General features: G+C 49.2%; 1 protein-coding gene across 1 annotated transcript in view; it reads left to right on the plus strand.

The window, feature by feature from the left end:
- The window catches only part of KIF13B (kinesin family member 13B), a 712,974-nt gene that overhangs the window by 420,235 nt on the left and 270,723 nt on the right, over positions 1–22,016 (plus strand). Inside the window, exon 18 of the mRNA XM_085613040.1 lies at positions 9,444–9,606. Within this exon, the coding sequence (XP_085469166.1) occupies positions 9,444–9,606 (163 nt within the window). The remainder of the gene's footprint in view (positions 1–9,443; positions 9,607–22,016) is intronic.

Consider the following 22,016-nt stretch of genomic DNA (forward strand, 5'->3'; position numbering starts at 1 on the left):
AGATATAAAAACAGCAAATATAATTGTGTCCTCTTGTCGACGCGTTTCGGTGTAGTATAAAGTATGTAACACCTTCTTCAGGATCAACACTTTAAAAACCGCTCTCACTATCAAATACAATCAATACAGGAATGGGACTTCGTGATCGATATCCTAAATGGCCAAAGGGGAGTGTATCAATTCACTTCATCCCTATTGTTACACTTGTATCTTCTTATGGTTACTCCTCAATTTTTATTCACATTTATTCGTACAAAGCGTTTCATAATTCGTAAACCCGTTTGAACCGTAGTAAAAGTTTATTTCATTCTTAGCCTTTCCAATTGTTTTCAATGCAGTTCGATTTAATTGCTCCTCACGATATCGATGGTTCTCTTGCTATTATTTAATTCAAGCAGAGGCCAGTTCCTTGCAGAACGCGTAGCGTCTCGTCTCACGGGATTCTCAGATGTTTTTACACAAAAACATCTGAGAATAAAAATTGAGGAGTAACCATAAGAAGATACAAGTGTAACAATAGGGATGAAGTGAATTGATACACTCCCCTTTGGCCATTTAGGATATCGATCACGAAGTCCCATTCCTGTATTGATTGTATTTGATAGTGAGAGCGGTTTTTAAAGGGTTGGTCCTGAAGAAGGTGTTGCATACTATATACTACACTGAAACGCGTCGACAAGAGGACACAATTATATTTGCTGTTTTTATATCTTATTTTTACTGTATTGTTTATTTTTATTTCGAAGTGTTTTACTTTGTTAGATTTAATTATGTGCAACTATTGATTAGAATTGTTAAACATGAATTATTGTGAATGTATAATTATAGTTGTATTTTTATATGAACTCTATTTACTGACGATTACTGCAATACATTAAGCAGTCTTGGATACAATATTGGAATACAGTTTGTGATATAGGAATTTTTAATAAAAAGATTATATCCTATTCTCGTGGTGCTATAGTCTTTAGATTTCTTGTCTTGGGTTCATTATATATTGTATATGATTTTACCGTTGGAGTATTTTGAATAAACCCAAAAGGGAATCTCTTTGGTATAGAGCTGCAGATCTACACACGCCCACCCGCCTCCCCGGCTACCTTTATCTGTTCCAGTTTATCTTATTTAGATACAACACACATGGGCATCTTCACTGTTATCACTACTCTCCAGCTTTCCCTGCTGGCGAAAAACAATCTGAGGATGGAGCCGAAGCCCATGCGCAATACGATCCAAAGGAGGAGTCACAGACCTCGTGACCTCCAAAGACTTTCCAAGAGGAAAAACAACTGCAAACATCCGGGCCCAACACCAGATGGCGATCTATGCACAGTGTGTAGCTCTGCAGCTCTACATGCCAAGAACAGATGCATACTGGTGAATAGCATTTACCTTTCTGAAAAATGCATATTGTGACTATAAATGGTAACAGTCGAATAACGACAAGCAAAAGAGTTGTTGCTGACAAGACTTTGCACTTTAGCATCTTTTGAAATGTTGTTTGAAACCGTCTTAGTTTAAAACACAAAAAAAGGGAAAAGGCTACCTCAAGCATGAAGCAGCTTGAACATTCAAATGTTTCCAAGTTTGTGTCATTTGCATCGATTTGTAGGCCATAATCAATGGGAATTTACCAAAAGCGATAAACGTTTCAGCGTTTGTAGAAATTCAATTTCTTCCAACTGCTCATCCTAGCTCCACAATCCTCACTCCATAGTTGTCCTAACACCAGCTTGCAGAGAGTGAATGATCGTTTCATAAAATGTACTCACAGCTAAGGTGTTCTTTCCAGCGCATAGTTTACAGCGTAAGTCATCACATGAGGAGACGAGATATCATGTGGTAGCTGATGTGCTGCAGGCTATCTTAGCTGAGACTGACTGTGCAGGTGAGGTGAACTGTGCAGTGCAACATGCATCCACGGTGCCTCAGTGTGTCACCTCAGGACTTGGACAATGTCCTCTGGAAGAAATTACTTCAAAGAAAAAAATGCACAGACATTTAATCTAAGAAAAAACACAAGGTGGATAAAACACAGTTAAGCAGAACGTTCTAACATGATTGCAGAAATGAAATAAAATTCGAGTGCAGAAAAGGCAGACATAACTGTGCACAAGAGGGAGTGTGGGGCAAGGGAATAAAGCACTGTCCATCCAGGAAGTACCGGGCACGAGTGACATTAATTGAACATGTTTTCTTCTGGTTAAGGTTGCTAATGTCTGCTGCAGTCATAAAGTTAGCAATCAGCTAAGTGTGGAAAAGTATCGTGCTAACAGGTGGTACCGCTGTTAGTTATTGATCTCCACAGAAACTATGCCATTTATATTGATACAATCTTTGACGATACAGGAAGATTGTGTGACAAAAATAGCACCTTGATCAGTAACAACTCTGGTTCTCATATCCGTTTCCCTTGGGTGCTCATAAAAATATGGTTATTGTTCCTGCAGTTGGTTTGCACATCGAGGCCCCTATGTGCGAGCTCAGTATGTGCTCAGTAAGTATTAATATGGTAAGCCTGTAAATATATAGGGTTCAGCTACCTTCAGGTACTCTGAGGCTTCCAAGTTCTCTTCTTTGAATGTCTTGATTCAGTACTGGCTGATTAAAAATGTATTTGTTTGATGTCTTTGCATAGCACCCGCCTCTCAATTTATAGCTGTGTTAAAAGCGCTAGATATAAAACTATCTGTTTTTGAGAGGCATGACACTTGGTTGGCCCATAGGCGATTTAGAACAGATGATTTTCATCCATCTTTGGCATTTGAGAAGTTTTAATTCAATTCTTTTATGCAATTTAAATTATATGCAGTTTGAGCTGTAGGACCCTTGTACAAGTAATTCCCACCAAATCCTTTGTACATGGCGAGATGGATGGCTACGCTGTTTTAGACAGCCCACTAGATCCCACCTCAGACATTCAGTGGGCTGCTAAATGTGGCCAGTGTTTGCGAGGTATGCAGGACCACAGCCATGCATTGATTTATTTGCGATGTAGTTAGCCTTGGAATGACTTGTCTCCATATTTGGGAAGCAGTGTTGGACTTTTTGCAGGGCTGATATAATCTGAGGACCACAGATCAGTGATGATGCATGCAACATGGGTCTGAGCTCTGCGCTGCCTGGATAATATACTTGGCTGCGATTTCTGCCAAAAACAAAAAAGACGGTCTGGTACTAGTTCTCTCTTCTGAAAAAAGGGACCCCATTTCTTTTAGAAATTTATTTTAGAACTGCTGCTCAATCCCTTGTACCTGCATCTGGATAGTTGTAATGCCCTGCCAGACTCCACACAGGCTCCACTTTAGGTCATCCTACTCACTGCAGCACGTCTCAGCCTGAAGAAATATCACATCACCCTATCCTGAACTCTATTGGCCCTACTTGCCGACCTGCACCATCTTCAAAACCAGGTGCATCATTTACAAAGCCATCATGACCAGCATCCCTGGTTATCTTGCAGGCAAGCTCACCATCTCTGGTTGTTCTTGGCACACCTGCAGCCAGGACACAATCAGACTGCACACTAAGATCTGAAAAAGAAAAAACAAGACAGCAGGCCTGTGCCATCTATTCACACAAGATCCGGAACAATATCCCTGTATCAATCAGAACCCCCCAGCATTACTCTACTTTAGGAAAGAGTTGAAGAGTCACATCTTTAAAGAACACTACATCACCACAACCCAGCTTCCTCTCCTATTACTCGTTGACTGTATGCTTGTCTTTGACCCTGTACTGCACTCCTCTGCTATAGGAATACCATATACATACATACGGAGGGTGAGGCTCTCACGATGAAGGCAAAGGTTAAAGTAAGCCTTTTCACTGGTGCCATTTGGTGAAAGAGTGTTGCTGGATGATTAGAGGAGATGAAAGAGAAAATTGTCCGGTTGCTCTCACTAGCTGTAATCTGTGAGGCTTTGCATTGGATCAAAAGGCTGGAAAACTGATTGGAAGGAATTCTGGACGTAACTGAAGAAGACATTTCTCTTTTGAATAGAATGAGAAAGTGGCGTTGTTTTGCACAGCACCAAACATGTGACAGGGCTTCTTCTTGACTTTTCCTTATTTATGGATCTTTCTGTAGCCCTAGGTGAAACTTTTATTTTATTGTATTTTTTTTTTTATTTGAAATATTTTATATAGCGCTGGCTAGACCCGGGGGTATCAGAGCTCTTTACGTGTGCGTAAAAACAGGATTACATAAAGCACAGTATAAACAATATATAAAATAAACTTTCCATTAATGTCTAATAAACAGAGACATAGCAAGATCAGATACATTTACCTATATAGTGGTGGGGGGGGGGAGATTCAGGGCTGAGCAGTGGGTGAGGTAGAAATTTGAGAAAAAAGGATAGGTGGGGGAAAAACAGATGGGGGGGGGATGGTCAGCCGGGCGGGGTTTTAAGAGGGAGGAGGGAAGGGAGGTGGGAGTAGGGTGGGGGAGTTAGACTGGGGAGGGGAGAGGTGAAGGGGAGGGAGTGAAGTGGAGGAGGATAGGGTCGGAGGAGGTCAGAGGTCTGATTAAGGACCCCAGTATTTGCCAAGGAGGTGCAGTTTAAGGTCTTTTTTTAAGGCAATGTAGGAGGGGTTGCATCGCAATTCCTTTCGGAGGGCATTCCAGACGATCGGCGCATTTCCAGAGAAGGAGCGAGATTGAGTGGTTTTCTTTCTGAATAAGGGGGGGATGAGGAGGAAAGTGTTTGTGCTCCTCATCGTTCTGGAGATGCCCGCTTTTTAAAGTTTGTTTGTGAGGTATAGCGGGGCACTCTGGTGCAGGGCTTTATGTGAGATGTATACTGTCTTGTAGGAGGATCTACCTTCGGTGGGAAGCCAGTTGAGAGCCTTCAGGGCTGGGGAGATGTGGTCAAAACGTTTATAGCCAGTAATCAGCCTGGCTGCTAGGTGGAGCACAGATCTAAGTGGGGCTAGGTGGACTTTGGAGGTTCCTGTGAGGATAGCGTTCCCATAGTCTATTTTTGAGAGTACCAGGGATTGGACGACCCATTTGAAATCTTCAGATGGGATGAAGGGTTTGATTTTCTTCAGGTGACAGAGAATGAAGAGAGCTCGTTGAATTAGATTTTTGTCAACGGTAAAACCAAGAGATTTCACTGAATTGGACAAAGAGAGCGAGCAGTTGACTGCATTGAGGTCAGAGACCCAGGTTCGGATGGGGAGTCTGTTGTTTTTAGGGGAGAAGAGGATGATTTCAGTTTTCTTGGGGTTGAGCTTGAGATGGTTGGAGTGGAACCAGTGTTGGATCTTGTTTAAGGTATGGTTAAGATGAAGTACATCAGCGTGAGACCTAATCTTATAGTACAATTGTGTGTCGTCAGCATAGAGGTGGTAGTTGATTCCTGCTTGTTTCAGGATGTGGGTAAGAGGTTCCATAAATAGGTTAGAGTGAAGGGGAGAGAATAGATCCTTGGGGGACGCCTAGGGAAACTGGTGAGGGGTTGGATAGACAGTCGTTCATTTTGACTTGTTGTGTTCTGTGTTGGAGAAATGAGGTGAAACATTTAAGGACCTTATCGTTAAGGCCAAAGTAGGACTTGAGTGAGTTGAGAAGGGAGTTGTGGTTGACTGTATCAAAGGCAGCCTAGATGTCAAGGAGAATGAGTAGGCAGAATTCATCGTTGTCAAGGGAAGAGTAGATGTTATCGATTATATTTAGCATGGCGGTTTCCGTACTGCAGCCTTTTCTGAAGCCGGATTGCAAGGGGTCTAGCAGGTTGAAGTTGTTAATGTGTTTATCTAGTTGAAGCAGAGCACATTTTTCCATGGCTTTGGACAGAAGAGGTAGGTTAGAGATAGGGCGGAGGTTGTTCAGGTCATTTGGGTCTGAGGTGGGATTTTTTGAGATAGGCGTGATTTGACTGAGTTGAAGTGAGTCCGGGACACAACCTGTGGAGAAGGAAGTGTTGATGATGTTGGTCCAATAAGGGGCGATGATGTGGTTGAGATTCTGGATAAGACTGGAGGAGATAGGGTCTTTGGTGTGTGAGGACGGTTTAAGTTTGGTTATGATGTTAAAGACTTCGAGCTCAGTCACGGGGTCATAATTAGACCAAGATGCATAGTTTTTTAGTTGCAAGGGGGAAAGGCAGTGTTCTGGGGGGTAGTAGCGAGAGGGGGAGTGGAAGGGTAAGGAGACAGAGTTAAGACGGGAGGATCGTTTAGTGTATTGTCAGCGACGAGAGGGGATTTGGGTGGGATCTCAGTTAGATGGAAGGACTGATCGATTTTGGCAATTTTATCCGAGAAGAAGTTGGCAATTTCCTCACATCTATTTGTTGAGGTAGTAAGTTTGGGAAGGTGGGGCTGTGGAAGTTTGGTTGCAAACAATGTTGAATAGTTCTCTGGGTCTGTTTTTTGCCCGATCGAGTTGTATTCAGAAAAAGGAGGCCTTTTCCTTGAAGATGTGTTTTTTATAGGATGATCTAGCCAGGCAAGGTGGGCGGCGCAGGGGTTTTGTCTCCAAGATCTTTCAGTCAGTCTAAGTGTTAGCCTTTTGTTATTGAGATCAGAGTTAAACCAAGTTTTAGATGGATTGGTTCTTTGCTTTTTTAGTTTGGGAGGGGCAAGGAGGTCTATGACCTCACTGCCGGTCTTGTTTAAGAGTTCGGTGAGCTCATTTGCGTCTTGTGAGAGAGGGGTGAGAAGAAGTTGAGCTTGTAGTTTAGACTCAAGTTCGCCAGGAGGGATTTGGTTGAGGTTTCTGGTCCATTTCAAGGGTAGGTGTTTTTTAATAGGGGGGGGAGGGGAGTGGATTCGATCTTGAACAGGATGAGGTGATGGTCAGACCAGTCAATGGGAAGTATGCTGGAGATGGAAGCCAGGTCATTGTTGGATATGATGGCATCGAGAGTGGCACCTTTGGTGTGGGTGGGCGTGTGACAAAGTTGAACAAGGCCATTGATTTCTAGAAGATTAAAGAGATGGGTGACTGTGGGGTCAGCAGTATGGTTCCAGTGGATGTTAAAGTCTCCAAGGAAGAGGTTTTTTGAGTTGGAGAGAGAGAGGATTGAGAAAGAAGGTCAGATAGTTCCTCAGCAAAGGGAAGGGAATCACCCGGAGGTTTGTGGATGTTTTGTAGGCGAATTGGGGGGGGGGGGAACCCTGAATAGTGGGTTTGGCGCCAAGGTATTCAAAGGTTAAGTGTCCGGAGTTTTTTAACACAGGAGAGTTGCAGTTCATTTTTGTAAACAATAGCTAGGCCATCTCCAATTCTGTCTGTTCTGTCTTTCCTAATGATGGAGTAGCCCGGAGGGATGAGTAGGTCAAGGATGGCCGTTGAGTGGTCATTAAGCCAGGTTGCTGTAAGGAAGGCGAGGTCGATGGATTCACTAAGGACGGTTTCGGATATTTCAGTTGCATGTCGGACAGCCGAATGGCAGTTAACGAGCATGCATTATAGGGGCTTAGGGTTGGCTTTGGCGGTAGTGCACGAGTGTATGGTTATAAGTTGGTTTGGGGGTCTGAGCGAGATGGGAGAGGAGGGGGTTCTGCTCGTTCCCAAAATCACTGGGATGTTGGAGAAATGGGGGGTGCGTTCAGGGACCAGGGATTTGGGAAGGTAAGAGTTGCATAGGTCCGTAGTGGCAGAGGGGGAGAGACCGTTTCTAGCACGATGCGGCTTAGAAGACCTGTTGTTGAGGGGAATAGTTTTCCAGAGGTTATGTTGGGAGTGGCGAGTGAGGCAAGGGCAGGCGGAGCCATTCTGATTGAGGAGGGCCTTGTTGTTCAGAGCGGTGAAGTCTTCTGATTTTCAAACGTTCCGTCTGAACGGTTGAGAGATTCAGTTCAATGTTGGAAAGTGTCAGAGCGATATGGTTGAGTGTTAGCTCGGGCGGCGAGGAGGGGGTGAAGCCTGGGGATTCGCCGTTGGCCGGAGACTAGAGCCTGATGGGTGGAGGGGGGAGATGCAGCGTGGTGGGGTCAGAGGGGAGCTAGTGTGGTAGGACGTTGAGGTGGGAGGGGTATCTGGGTGTGATCAGCACAAATGTGGTAAACAATGTTATTGGGTTGAATGAGAAGGCCAAGTTGGTTCAAGCAGAGGATTAATAGGTGCACTGATAACATTGACCCTAGATTGTATTTGAAGTAATCTATTAGTTAAATGTTTGCAAAGTTTTAAAAGTTCTTTGACCTAAGTTTGTTTTATGGTTGACTTATCCCCCTCCTAGGAAACGTGAAGATTAGGTTCTCATTGTTACTTTGGTTATTGACTCAATTAGTGTACTGAACCTTTGAGTACATTGACTATGGATAAATAATAAAAAGAAATGTTATGCCTTTCTTCCCCTGCTACCTTGGAACCTTTGTGAGCGTGTTAGACTTAAAATACAGGCTTGCGAAGCTGATGAGGTCAGAGAGGAGTGGTTAGCAGGCGTGTTTGTTGTCTTTATTTTACCTAGGACATGTTACCTAAAATAAACATACTTAAGGGTAACAGTTCCGGAGTCTTTGGGCCTTTTAACACAAATCTGTGCCATTTGTGAATGGGCTGCAAGTAAAGATGTTACAGTCATACTAACATTTATACAGTAGACTGCTGTCTTCTGACAAGAAAGAAAAGTATGAAATATAAATATTTAAAGAGACATCCAGAACCGGTTCTACTTGAATTTGTGAGTGAATTTAGAAAGAGTCTAACTCCAAGCCAATGGACTGCACTGAACTACATCTATGAGGATGTATTTGGGAAGACTGCTGCAGGTGTGCAACCCCTTTTTACCGCATTTATCAACCTTTGCCACATCTTTTTGACAACCTTCAACCGTGTCCCTTGCTTATGGCATACATCTGCAGAATAGAATGCGAATTATCTCATGACCCCAGATGGTTCTGTTACATGTATATTCTACACAATGAAGTCTGAAGTAATTGTGTATAAATGTTGTGTTCCTTAACATTTACTTTTGCAATGTATTTTCAACATAAAATCTTAAAAATAAAAGATGTTCAAAGAGTTCATAAAAGCAAAGTTAGCCTTACAGTCTGTCTTCATGCTGTGTGACTAGCATTCCTAGATGCTATTTCTGGAAGCAAGACGTACATATTTAACAGTAGTAACTCTAACTTGATGTTAAGGGAATGGCTTTGAATCACGGAAATCTATAGTAATGGAAGAGGCTATTTTTATGAGCCTTATGTAAGTGAAAATGCTGTTGTATTACACACACATGTAGAGCCAGCTGTACAATAAAGTATAGGTAAGAGATGTATCATCTTCTGCTTTGAACCCATCACTGGGTGGTTTGTTTCATAAATAAGCAAGTTGTTGCAGGCATCTGTGTATCCATTTTGTGATGCTAGAACATCTGTCAATCAGTGTAAGCCATTGGGCACTTGATGCCTTTTGTTAAGGAAGTCTATACCTCTGCCTATGTATCGTGATGCAATGGATGCATTGATGTTTGTCTATTCTCCAGAGAGGCGATGCTAAACCACAGCCTGAGGAAGCTCAGAGAGCAGATTGTCAATGCCAATCTCTACGTGCGGGAGGCTAGCTTCATCGCGGAGGAGATGGACAAGAGGACCGAGTACAAGATCACGCTGCAGATCCCAGCATCAAGCCTCAATGCTAACAGGAAGGTAATAGGACGATTCATGAAAGCCTTATCCAGTTGGTTTGACAACAATGCTGTTTGAGATCTTGGCTGACCTTGTAGTAGAATAATTGTGTGGTGTATAGAAAGAACTCTAGAAGCAGTTTTTCTTAACAAAAGTTTTGTGTTACTGCCTAAATAAGTGTTTATCAAAATATGTTGCTGGTTTAAGCTCCACATCTTCAGACGAGAGTGCTTTACTGAGCTGTGATGTATAAATAAGCAACATAGGCAAATGTTTGGAAGCGATGGGATTTTATGAATTGTGCATATTATGTTATAAAAGGGAGGTGGTGCAAGGGGGCAGTAGAAAGTGAGATCGTACACCTGGCAGCAGTAATAGAATGGCACAGAGAAAAAGTGGAGTCACTGTAACAGTAGAATGCACCGTGCAAAAATATATGCATCACTCCTTGTTCTGTGTTGAAACATGACAGTGTGTTGAGACCTGGAGCTGTATTTTGCATATGGTTGTCTGCAGTAGTGCTTTGACCACAGAGATATTTTGCTGACCTTGGAACCTTTGAGGTGCATATTGCATTCAAATCTCTGCCACTGGTTCCCAACCAAGTGAACTGCATTAGCAGATAAACAAGAATCCCTCTACTCTAGTTATTAAGGCGTACCCTACAGAGAAATCAGAATTTCAAAGTACTTTCATTTTCGAAAGACTGATTCCATTCAGGATTTTTCAGATATATGTACATTGTAACCATCTCTGCAGCAGCGCTCACAGTTTACGATATTACCAGCCTTTGGGACATTTTCAACATGCTGGTGCCTTAAAACCCAGCATGCTTGAGATTGCTAAAGATAAGTTTTTAGTTTTATAAAAACATAAAAAAAAAAAAAATGTTTTACTTTCTTTGAGCATGGCCCAGGCAATTTAGGTGTTTACAAAATATAAAGCACGGACAATGGAAAATGGAAGAACAGAAATTAAAATGCAAAAATAGACATCTCAAGGAACTTTACTAATGACTGGACTGAAAGCTGATTTCAGTTTTTTGTTGAAAGGATGGTGTAAGAAATAGCTCTATATATACTGCACCAAAGTGAGGTACAGTGTGTATAGAGTCCAAGAGTCCCAAAAGGTAGGCAAAGTTTAAAGTTAGATAGAACCTTACTCTCTAATAGTGGTAGCTTGGTCGAGCAGTAAGGCAGTATAAGAGGACAATGTTAAGCATTTGATGTACACACTCAGTCAGTAAATGAATTCAAACTCTCAAGAACTGAACTCTAGGCCAATTGTTTTTGTATACAAATATACTGTTTATTTTTAGAACCAAGCAAGCCTGGTACAGGTAAGCCTTGAATACTTTTCAGTAATGAATTGCTGGATAAAGAACAGTTGAAAAATGCAATAGGAATTGTACTTTGATTTACAGGGGAGCAGTAGTATGCAACACTTAGTAAATGCAGTACATTGAAATGAATAGGCTTTTTCAGTAGATTGCAGGTAAGTTACTTTTTACATTACTTTTCTAACTCGGTTCTAGATACCTAGATTCAGCACAGGGACATTTCCTGGAAACAGTAAGTAATTACGTTTTGGTTATATGCATGAATTTGAAAGAATATTTTCAGATTTCAAAACTCCACACTTAAAAACTTTTTGGAGCAGTACATTGAAATGAATGGGCTGTTACAGTAAATTGCTGGTAAGTTACTTTTCACATTACTTTTCTAACTCAGTGCTGGATACCTAGATTCAGCACTGGGACATTTCCTGCAAACAGGTGAGTAAACACGGGGGCGTGGCCGAGCCAGCCAAGATGGCGGACTCCTCTCTCTGAAGCTCCGGCTCGGCGGCCCGTGTAATGGACAGTCCTACCTGCCCTGGGCGTCCACCGACCCTGTAAAGTGACGGACAGTGCCCAACAACGGTGGCGACACTCCTGACCGGCGTCGGACCCCTGAGATCGGGGCTGGAGCGGTGCCGGGAGCCCGGCGCGCGGACGCAAGCAGACCGCACACAAAATGGCGGACAGACTGGAAAGGAGAGGCGGCGAGACTGAGGCACCGAGGCGACCCAGGAGCCGAGATTGACCCGGCTGGTGGTCGCAGCAGCCCATGTGAGTGCCCAGCGACGGTGGGGCCGGGGCAGGCTCCGAGGGGACGACCCGGGAGCTCCAACGGCTCCAAGAGCGGAAAGGCGGGAGACCGCGGATCCCCTCCCCCCAGTGACTGCGCAACGGGGGAAGCCGCGCTGGATAATCGCCGGAGAGCTGACAGCCTTGCGAAGTGGACCGCACTACAGGGAGATACCGGGGGACTCCTTCCCCCCCCCCCCCCCCACATGCGCTGTCAAGAAGCGGAGCGGTGAGCAGGGGTGAGGAGGAACAGCCCGCTATCCTTGAGGACCCGAAACGGGAGTCCCAGTCTACGACCTAAGCGGACGCCGGTGACCGGCCGACAGGAGATGCGCGACGACCTGGACGGGGACACCAGCGGAAAAGAGAGGTGAGCCCTAGAAGCGCACAATAGCTGGATTGGCCCAATCGTGCACACCCCATCGACTCAGAGGGACTGGCGGACCAGGGAATGTGGGGAGTCCTTGGTGCCGGCGGCGCTAGTGCAGCGAGATCGGACGGGCTGCGGAGGACCAGCCGAGGACTGGCCCACCCGTGCACGCCTCCCCGACACTGAGGGACCGACGGGCCAGGGAATACGAGGAGTCTCTGAGGCCGGCGGCGCTAGCGCAACGAGACCAGACGGGCTGCGGATGGCCAACCGGGGGCGTGTGACTCGGCGGGGGAATCCCTGAGCCTCAAAGAGACGAACTTGGTTGTCTCTCCTGGGGACCAGCAATCACGGACTACGCACCTCCACACGTAGAACAGAGCAGGCCCCAGAACATCGTGAAATGACCGACGTCCCGTGAGCCAGGCATGTCCACGAGCTGAGGATTACAGGGCGTGCCTTCTAAAGGAGCGGTGGGACGTGGCCCGAAGGTGACAGCTCCCTGGAGTGACGCAACTACGGGGCCAGTCAGAGTGTGGACACCGGTGAGCGGACATATCCGCCTGCGCGGGGAGCGTCCCCCCCCCCCCCCCCTGCATAATGGGCCGTCAAAAAACGGCAGGGATGCCGCCAGCCCCACACCAGCCCAGAACAACCGAGCCAACGCCGGCGAGACCCCCTCAGGGCACCGAGCCCGTCAAGGAAGACCCCACATCCAAGAAACTGGACCAGGTTCTGGCAGCCATTGAACAATCCCGAGTGGCAATGGAGGGGAGGTTTGGCGAGTTGGCGTCAGACCTGGGCCTCCTACGCGATGACCACAGGAAGTTAGCGGACAAGGTCGCGCAAGGCGCGCACTCTCTCCAAACGCTGGAACCGCAGGTGCAGAAACATGACAACACGCTCCAAGACCTACTAACTCGGATAAAGGCTCTGGAGAATAAGACAGATGACCTAGAAGGGCGCTCCAGACGGAGCAATATCCGAATCATGAATTTGCCGGAAGGAATCGAAGGACCCAATCCGGTCAAATACATCTCAGATTGGATTGCCACATTCACGCCCGCAGACACTCTCACCGCGTTTTTCTCCGTGGAAAGGGCCCACAGGGTGCCAGCCCGCCGGCCACAACCGGGCATGCCCCCGCGACCTTTCTTGCTGAAACTCCTTCATTATCAGGACCGGGACGCTGTCCTCCGGGCAGCCAGACAGCGGGGACGACTGCAGTTAGAGGACAAACAAGTTATGTTGTTCCCTGACTACTCCCGTGCGGTCCAGCAGCAACGGGCCACCTTCCTGGCGGTGAAGCGCGCCCTGCACCTGAAAAACATCCAATATGCGCTCCTCTTCCCGGCCCGCCTCAGGATCACCTATGGAGGGGAGGCGCACTTCTTCACGGACCTGGGAGAAGCGGCGTCATGGGTGGAACAGCACGCACAGCAATCCGGGGACGGCCCCGGCCCTCGCCCGAAAATGACACCTGGGCGCCTGGGCCGCCAGACCCGGAGGACCCCCTCCGCGCCGATTAGCGTGCGGACCGGAACTACCACCGCCAGCTCCCCGGACCTCGCACAGATTATCGCGGAACGTCGGAGGGCCCTCCAGGCGGTGGCCACCCTGAGTCCCCAGGACAAAGGATCGGACTCGGAGCGTGGCCCTCACATCTTTAGCTCGGATGACGAACAGAGTGCAACGCCGGGATCGCGGGATGGCTCGTTGACCCCCTCGGTGGTGACCCCCCAGACAGCGGACACACTCATTTGACAAGAGACCCACAGAGCGGGTCGGCAACGAAGCGAGCACGCACGGTCCTACAGACCGCATGGAACAGAACAACCACTGAGCCCAACACCGGGCAGGACATTTATAGACATCAACGATACACGAGCAGCCGCCAGAGCGGGAGTTGGCAGCCGCCAGATCCACTACCCACGTGGTTACGAACTAAAGTTACACTACAGCAACCAGTTTGGACTCATCGCTTTGCACGATGCGCCCCCAGCATTGGGACTGTTTCCCACCGTTGTTGCAGTTCACCCCCCTACCCTATGTGTTCCCTCCCCACCACTCCCGAAGCGGGCAAGGCAACCCTTATGGACGATGTGGTACGCAAACAGAAGGTAGGAGACGGGCGGGGGGTCAGACGGGACGACTGTGGGTTCCACAATACAACACGGACGTATTCACATGACTTCCCACAACACGTCTCACAACTCCTCTAACACGGACATAAAATTCCTGACACTTAATGTCCGGGGAATGCATACCGCCCGCAAGCGATATTCAGTTTATGCCTACATCAAGAGACAAAAGGCCCAGGTAGCGCTCTTACAAGAAACGCATCTGACGGCGGGGGAGGCAGACCGGCTACAGAAAAAGTGGCGAGGCATAATATGTGCCACGACCTACTCTGCATTCGCTAGGGGCGCGCTAGTTTGGGTCCGGCCGGGGGTGCCGTTTAAGGAACAGAGCAGACTTGTAGACAGGGAGGGCCGCTATGCAATATTGACGGGACTATTAGAGGGTCAGCAACTACTGATAGGGAGCATATACGCCCCCAACATAGAACAGGAAGGATACTGGGGCAAACTTACACACGCACTGGCTCACCACACATCGGTCCCATGGCTCTTGGGAGGGGATTACAATTGCACCCTAGACCCACACCTGGATCGCTCACACCCCCCACCAACCCACTCATCAGCATACAAGCAGGCCGCAGACCTCCGCAGCTGGGCGGACAGATGGATACTAGCAGACATCTGGAGAACTCGCCATCCTCTCACGAAACTGTACTCCTTTCATTCGATCCCACACGATTTGAGGGGCCGTCTCGATAGATTCCTCTGCTCAATGTCGCTCCTACCCTTAGTACAGGAGTCGGACTACCTAGGCAGAATAGTGTCGGACCACGATGCGCATACCGCAGTTCTCCGGTGGAGACCCCCTCACCCCTCGATCCCCACGTGGAGGATGCCCCGGAAATGCCTCACAGACCCGGTCTTCCGCCAAAATCTTGAAGACTATATGCAGGGCCACTTTAGACAGAACGACGGCACGGCATCCACGCGGTCCACTGAATGGGACGCATTTAAGGTGAGCGCTAGAGGCCACTGCATTCAGCAAGTAATCGGGGTCAGGAGAGTGTTGGACAGGACATTGCAGGTGGCGGAAACCCAGCTCGCGGAACTCTCCAAGAGGGCGGATCAGGGAGACGCCACTGCGGCGCAACAAGCAGCGGCCAAATCCTCCCACGCAACAGCGCTGCGAGACTTGCGCAAATATAACTTTCGGGCATAGGCGACGCGGACACACAAAGATGGTAACAGGGCGGGATCTCTCCTGGCCTGGCTAGCCAGACAGGACGCAGCACCACACCCAATCACAGAACTCCGGGCTCCGGACGGGCAACTCAAAAGTTCACAGACGGATATCCTACACATCTTCCACGCGTACTACGCGGCCCTGTACCGGTCCCCACGGGTTAGACCCTTGGGAGACCTCATCGGTTTCCTAGACGGTTCGTCCCTGCCCACGATCCCCCCCGCGGTCGGGAAGGACCTAGACAAAAAACTCAAACCGACAGACGTAAAGCAAGCGATTAGAGCCCTAGCGCGCGGGAAGGCGCCCGGCACGGACGGCTTCCCGATTGAATACTACCACAAGTTCGTGACACTGGTGGCGCCACGACTGGTCTCCATATACGAAGAGGCAGTAGCCCGCAAAATACTCCCGGAATCGATGCGAACGTCGATAGTGGTGACCTTCTTGAAGCCGCACAGAGATCCCGTGCTCCCGGCTTCCTACCGACCAATAACGCTCCTGAACACGGATTGCAAGATCCTAGGGAAAGTCTTGGCAGACCGCTATAGTCAAATACTCCCCACACTGGTACATACGGACCAATGCGGATTCGTTCCCCGGCGTAACACCTCACACAATTTGCGCCGCCTCTTTCACATCCAGGATCAGACGAAAGAACGTTATCCGCGGGCGGCGTGTCTGGTCCTGGATCTGGAGAAGGCGTTTGATACCCTACTGTGGCCTTACCTATTTGAGGTCCTGAGGCACATGGGCGTCGGGCCTACGCTGCTGGCCTACACTCAGCTGCTATACGGGGGCCTCACCTCCAGAGTGCGACTCGGCAGACTGGTATCGGCGCCATTCACGGTGACTCGTGGGACCAGGCAGGGATGCCCTCTCTCCCCTCTCCTCTTCGCCCTGGCGATGGAACCCCTGGCCATACGGCTACGGCGGGAGGGGGAGGCGTGGGGGATACCCATAGCGGACGTCACCCACTGTGTGTCATTATACGCAGACGATCTACTGATATACGTCCGCGATATATCAGCCGACCTCACGTCAATCTGGACAACACTACGGGAATACGAGGAAATATCGGGACTCAAAGTCAACTGGGAAAAATCATCCATTTTCCCTTTGGGCACCCACGCGGAACCCCTGGAGATCACGCTGGGCGATCGGACGCTCGGGTGGCATGGGACGGCCCCCAGATACCTGGGGGTACGCCTATACCACTCCCCCAGGGACCTCTTCGAAGGAAACCACCGAGGGGCACTAACGAGCCTGCGTTCGGCAGTGGGGTTTTGGAAGACGCTACCATTAGCACCTATAGGGCGAGTTGCTCTAGAAAAAATGATCATGGTCCCCAGAATGCTCTACTACTTTGCAAACCTCCCAGTCATCCCGCCGCGTTCTTTCTTTCGGGAACTCGACAAGCTGTTGACAGCCCTGATATGGGGGGGCGGCCGACATAGAGTAGCGCTGCGCACGCTGTACCTCCCCACGACAGCCGGAGGCCTGGGAGCGCCGTCCTTTGAGTCGTACTTCCTCGTGGCGCAGCTCCAGTGGCTGTCCCACTGGACGGTGGAGCGACACGTAGGGGAGACGATCACGGAGGGAGGCAGACTGCCTCTGCCGACGATCCGCAGACTGCTCATGCCGGGATCTAAACCGACGCGCACGCACCCGCTTCAGGTTGCTATAGCGCGCAAATGCATGATGAGGATCCACCGTATGTCAAAGGACCAGCCACTTTATTCCCCTCTACTCCCCCTTGTGGGATTCCCCCAACGGGATGGGCACTACACCGCGAGGGCCCTCCAAGTGTGGACGGACCATGGGATCACAGAGGTGGAAGCGCTGTTCCAAGAGGGACAACTGAGGACGTACGCACAACTGATGGAGTGGTATGACCTTCCTCAGGGGAAATTCTTGAAACATAGACAATTGCTGGAAAGTGGCGGCCGCTTCTGGCACCCGCAAGACAGGGAACCCCCGACGCATCCGGTGTTACACACAGTGCTGCGGATGGGAGCAGGCAGCCACCTCATCACCTGGCTTTATAAAGCGATCCGGGAGCTAACGGACGTATCCCTGGACAAACTTCGGGAAACGTGGGAAGACGATGCAGGCAGAGTATTTAATGATGCGGAATGGCATAAGGCCCTGGAGTCCCCCAAAAAGGTGTCCAGGAACGCGCGATTCAAAAATATTCAATTCAACATCCTACATCGGGCATACCTCACTCCGGACAAACTCCACCGGTTTTACCCCGATACACGCTTCGAAAGTCCCTGCTGCCGTCAAGTGAACGCCGATTTCAAACATATGTTTTGGGCCTGTCCTTCCACACAACGTTTCTGGGGAGGAATACACCGAGCCGTTCGAGCTACGACTGACATCCAGACCGCCTCCACCTGGGAGGAATGTGCGCTGGGAATAACCCCAAGGAGGAAATCCGCGAGGACACAAAGGAAGTTTATTTCCTTGGCCATTCTCCTCGCGAAGAGGAACATAGCAATGCATTGGAGGGCCCCAGAGGGACCGTCCGGTCCGGCATGGGTGGGTGCGGTGCTTAAATGGGGAGCAGCAGAGGAGGAGCTGCTACGAGAGGAGGAGGCGAAGGGCGCTCGCAAACGCCCGATTTCCATGGAGTGGGCACAGCTCCTCATCCTTTTTAAGCAAACATGCGCGACGGGGGAAGCCCCGGACATGACACAACCCATCCCCCAGGACTCGCCGGCCTCCCCCGACCGCCCCGGATCGGCGGAGGACACAGGCAACCCATAAGTCAAGTAGCCTACCTTGACATGCGAGCGAATATGGACTCAGCCCCCCGCTACGCGCCGGACGGTGGGCCCGCCCCCCCCCCCCTCCTGGCGACGTACCCCAGAGCACACCGCATGTCAGTACCACCAGTCCATACATAATCTACCACGGAACCCTCTCACTCGCCGATCCCGCACCCATTTTTCCCCCTCCCACCCTTCACACACTGCCTCCTTCCCTCCCCCCCCCCCCCCCCCCTACCCAGTTTCTGGGCCTTACTCCCACCCAAAGGCCCTTCCCAAGCCGCCCCGTAGGCGGCAATAGCCCCAGTTGGCGGTTACACGCCGAGGTCCTAGTTACATGACATGATAGGGAATCGGGGACGGAAGAGACCACTGCACTGACCTAGCTAGGGAGGTAAGGTTGACCCTGCTCGTGACGGAAGTTGCAGGCACTATCGGGATGATAAGCAGGGGAGCCAGATAGGACCGACCTATAGGGGGCAGATCCTTCGAGCCCTCTCAGAAGATCTCAACAATCAATGGACTGCAGCATCCACACACTATAACTTACGAAAAGGTCCATGAAGTTCTGGGACAATGATTAACGCTTTTACCAGTGAATGTTTCTTGTGATGCAATGTAACGAATGCAAAACCCTAATAAAAACATGTCAATTAAAAAAAAAAACAGGTGAGTAAACACGTTTTGGTTATTTGTGAGATTTTTAAGGAATATTTTTAGGTTTCAAAACTCCATACTTAAAAACTTTTTGGAGAAAAAGTGCCAATGTTCTCCTATGGGAGGAAAACAGGTTAACGGTTCACAGGTAAGTAAACGGCTGTGGGAGTTAAGGTTCTGGGGTTAGGCTCAGGGGTCTCCCAGGGTCAGTGATGCACTGTTGTTGCACCCTCAGTGGCACTAGGTACAGAGTGTTGAGGCCCAATGTTATCCAATGGGGATAGGGGGCCTCCGGTTGGTGGCTGCTGGCAAGCAGGCCACTGGGTTGTGGGAGCAAAGTTCCTAGGGTTAAGGTCAGGGCAAAAAGGGGAAACAAAGTAGCACAAAAAGTGCACCCTCAGCGGCACTGGGGCGGTCGGTTGCAGAGTGCTGTTTCGACATCGGGTACCCTGTTTTCTATGGAGAACCTCTAGGTTGAAAAAGCACTGCAGGCAGGGAGACGAAGGACTTGTGGGTGTGACCACCACTTGGATAGGTAAGTTGGGAAGTTAAGGGTTGGCTAGGCACCGTCGGTTTGGGCACACAAGGCCGTGGGGCGTCCGGTGCAGGGGTGCCTTTTAGGGTCTGATCTTCTTACCAGCTCCTGGTGCGATTAGGGGGGGCCTTCTGGATTTAGGCTGCAGGCGTCGGCTGGAGGCTTGAGGCAGGTCAGGGGACGCCGGACTTTGGGTCAGGATCATCGGGGTGACCTCCTCATGTTATTTTTCTACTCGTGCTCGGGCCGGGTTTGGCGGGTGCAGAGTGGGCTGTATTTGCGGTCTCTGGCTGGCACCAGAAGCAGCAGTTTAAATACGTCCAGTGTTCACGGGAGAAACAGTCCGGGAAGTGAAGGCAGGCAGGTCCTCCGGGGTTTCTGAGGTTGCTGGATGCTGGACACGCCGGGATTTTGCAGGAGCAGGTTCGAGGGGAGACAGACCTGTAGGGCTGGGGCCAAGTCAGTGGGCGTCGTCCTCTTGTTAGCTCTGCACGGCTCATCGTCCTCCATTTCTTCTTGTAGGTAGGCTGGATCTGAGTTCTTGGTTCAGGGCTGCCCCCTAAATACTGTATTTGGGGGCGTGTTAGGGGTCTTGAGGTCAGTAGCCAATGGGCTACTGACCTTAGGGTGACTACACCCTTGGTGTGCTCACCCCACGTGGGGGAATGAGCACAATCCCTAGTCCTGATTGGGGAGTGCCTGTCATCTGCAAGATGGTGAGCACTGGAGAGTGGGCTTCACCTCGCCTCCCCCACCTGAGGGGTGGAGTTGGCAGAGGTGGGCACACCTCCTGGGCTGGCTAGTTTTTCCTGCCTGTCTTCCTGCCGAAAGGGAGGGGAGACAGGAAGGGGGCCTGCTCCTGATAGCAGGAGAGGCTGGGGGTCGCATTACAAAGGCTGCCAGGCCTTTGAAGCTCCCCTGCCACAGATGGCTCTTCTGGCCTGGGGGAGGTGTGAACACCTCCTCCCAGGAAAGGCTTTGTTTCTGGGCTCAGGGAGCATAGGCTCCCACCCTAGGGGTCCAGAAACATGTCTCGTGGTGGCAGGCTGGTGTGTACCAGTCAGGAAACCCACCAGAGGCTGGTCGTTTTTTAGGGGGCATCTCAAAGATGTCCTCTGTGTGCATTTTTCATTTAATCCCACACTGGCATCAGTGTGTGTTTAATATGCTGAGAAGTTTGATACCAAACTTCCCAGTTTTCAGTGTAGCCATTACGGTGCTGTGGTGTTCGTAATGACAAGCTCCCAGCACCATATCCTCTTAATGGCAGCACTGCATTTACAATGCCTAAGAATGGACTTAGACACTGTAGGGGTACAGGGCTCATGCACCTGTACCCTCACCACTGGCATAGGGCACCCAGCTAGATGGGTGACTGATCTATGCCAGGACAGTGGGTTGTAGGCATGGCACACATCCCTGTTTCTTTGTTCTGCAACAAACCATGCAGGCTGCAAAGTGTGTGTGTAGGTGTGTGTGTGTGTAGGTACAGGGCCTCTAAGGGTGGCACAATAAGTGCTGCAGCCCTTAGAGGTCTTCCCTGGTCACAGTGACCTGGGTACCTGTGGTACTATTTACCAGGGGCTGACCTGTGGCCAGAGATGCCAATTGGGTTATTTTTGGGGAAGGAACACATGCCCTGGGCACCTGATTGGCAGGGACCCAGGGCACACCAAGAAAAAGTGCATCAGTAGTCTGGCAAAAAGTGTGGGGGCAAGTGTGTGTACTGCAACAGAAACCCACTTTCCTACAGATGGTAGTTTGGTACAGTTTGAACACCAAGGGGTAAAGAGTTCCACAAGGAAGTAGATGTGCCAGAAAGCAACTGCAGGCGTTATCAGTAGGCCAGTCTTCGTATTGATTGGCTTTAAGAGTAGCTTGAGAGATTCGACAATTTTAGACTTAGAAGTCAGGTGATGTTGCTTTATAAACTACCCAACTTCACTTAAAATGTATTCTGCCAGAGGAAGACAGTGAAGCAACCCACCAGCGCTCTGACTGCGGAATAGAATATCCCTATGGATTTAAGAGTGGTAATGTCAAACACAGTCAAGACTGAATTCTCGCCAGCAAAGCAATGTGGCACTAAGGTTTGGACAACAGTTCTAAGGTCATCAACAGAAATGTGAAACTTAATTTTCATCAACAAACTTCACTGAAACCGAGCAGTCCGTAGGTTTTGTTTAGAATTCCAGAGTAATGCAGAAAAGCTTTGGCTATTGTTACACAGGAAAGGTACACATCTGAGATGTGAAGAATAACTCTACTCACAGTTACTTTGGGGCCGGATGATTATCCGTAAATAACTGCCAGCGCTTGCCAGGCTGTTTGTAAACCATCCGTTATGTCCAGTTAGGGATTGTGTATTTGGGAGCTGCTTTGCAATGCTGGGTCTGATCTCTAGCTCTGTGACTGTTGGAGCTTTACATTGTCCAAGAGGTGTCACTGCTCAAATTTTCAGTAGGATGATTCTAGTGCCAACCGAATGGATCATGTGCTGCCCGCCATGCAGGCTAGTGCCTGTGATGCCCAAGAGAAAGACTAAAGTAGGTTTGAACTAGTTTTTGGCTGCAAGAGGGAGTGAGATGAGTTTGATCTAGGGTGGAAAAGGTGAATGCAGAGAACACCTGCCCTGCTCAGTTCCTC

Source organism: Triturus cristatus, chromosome 6, assembly GCF_964204655.1.
Source record: "Triturus cristatus chromosome 6, aTriCri1.1, whole genome shotgun sequence".
In the NCBI taxonomy this organism is placed as follows: domain Eukaryota; kingdom Metazoa; phylum Chordata; class Amphibia; order Caudata; family Salamandridae; genus Triturus; species Triturus cristatus.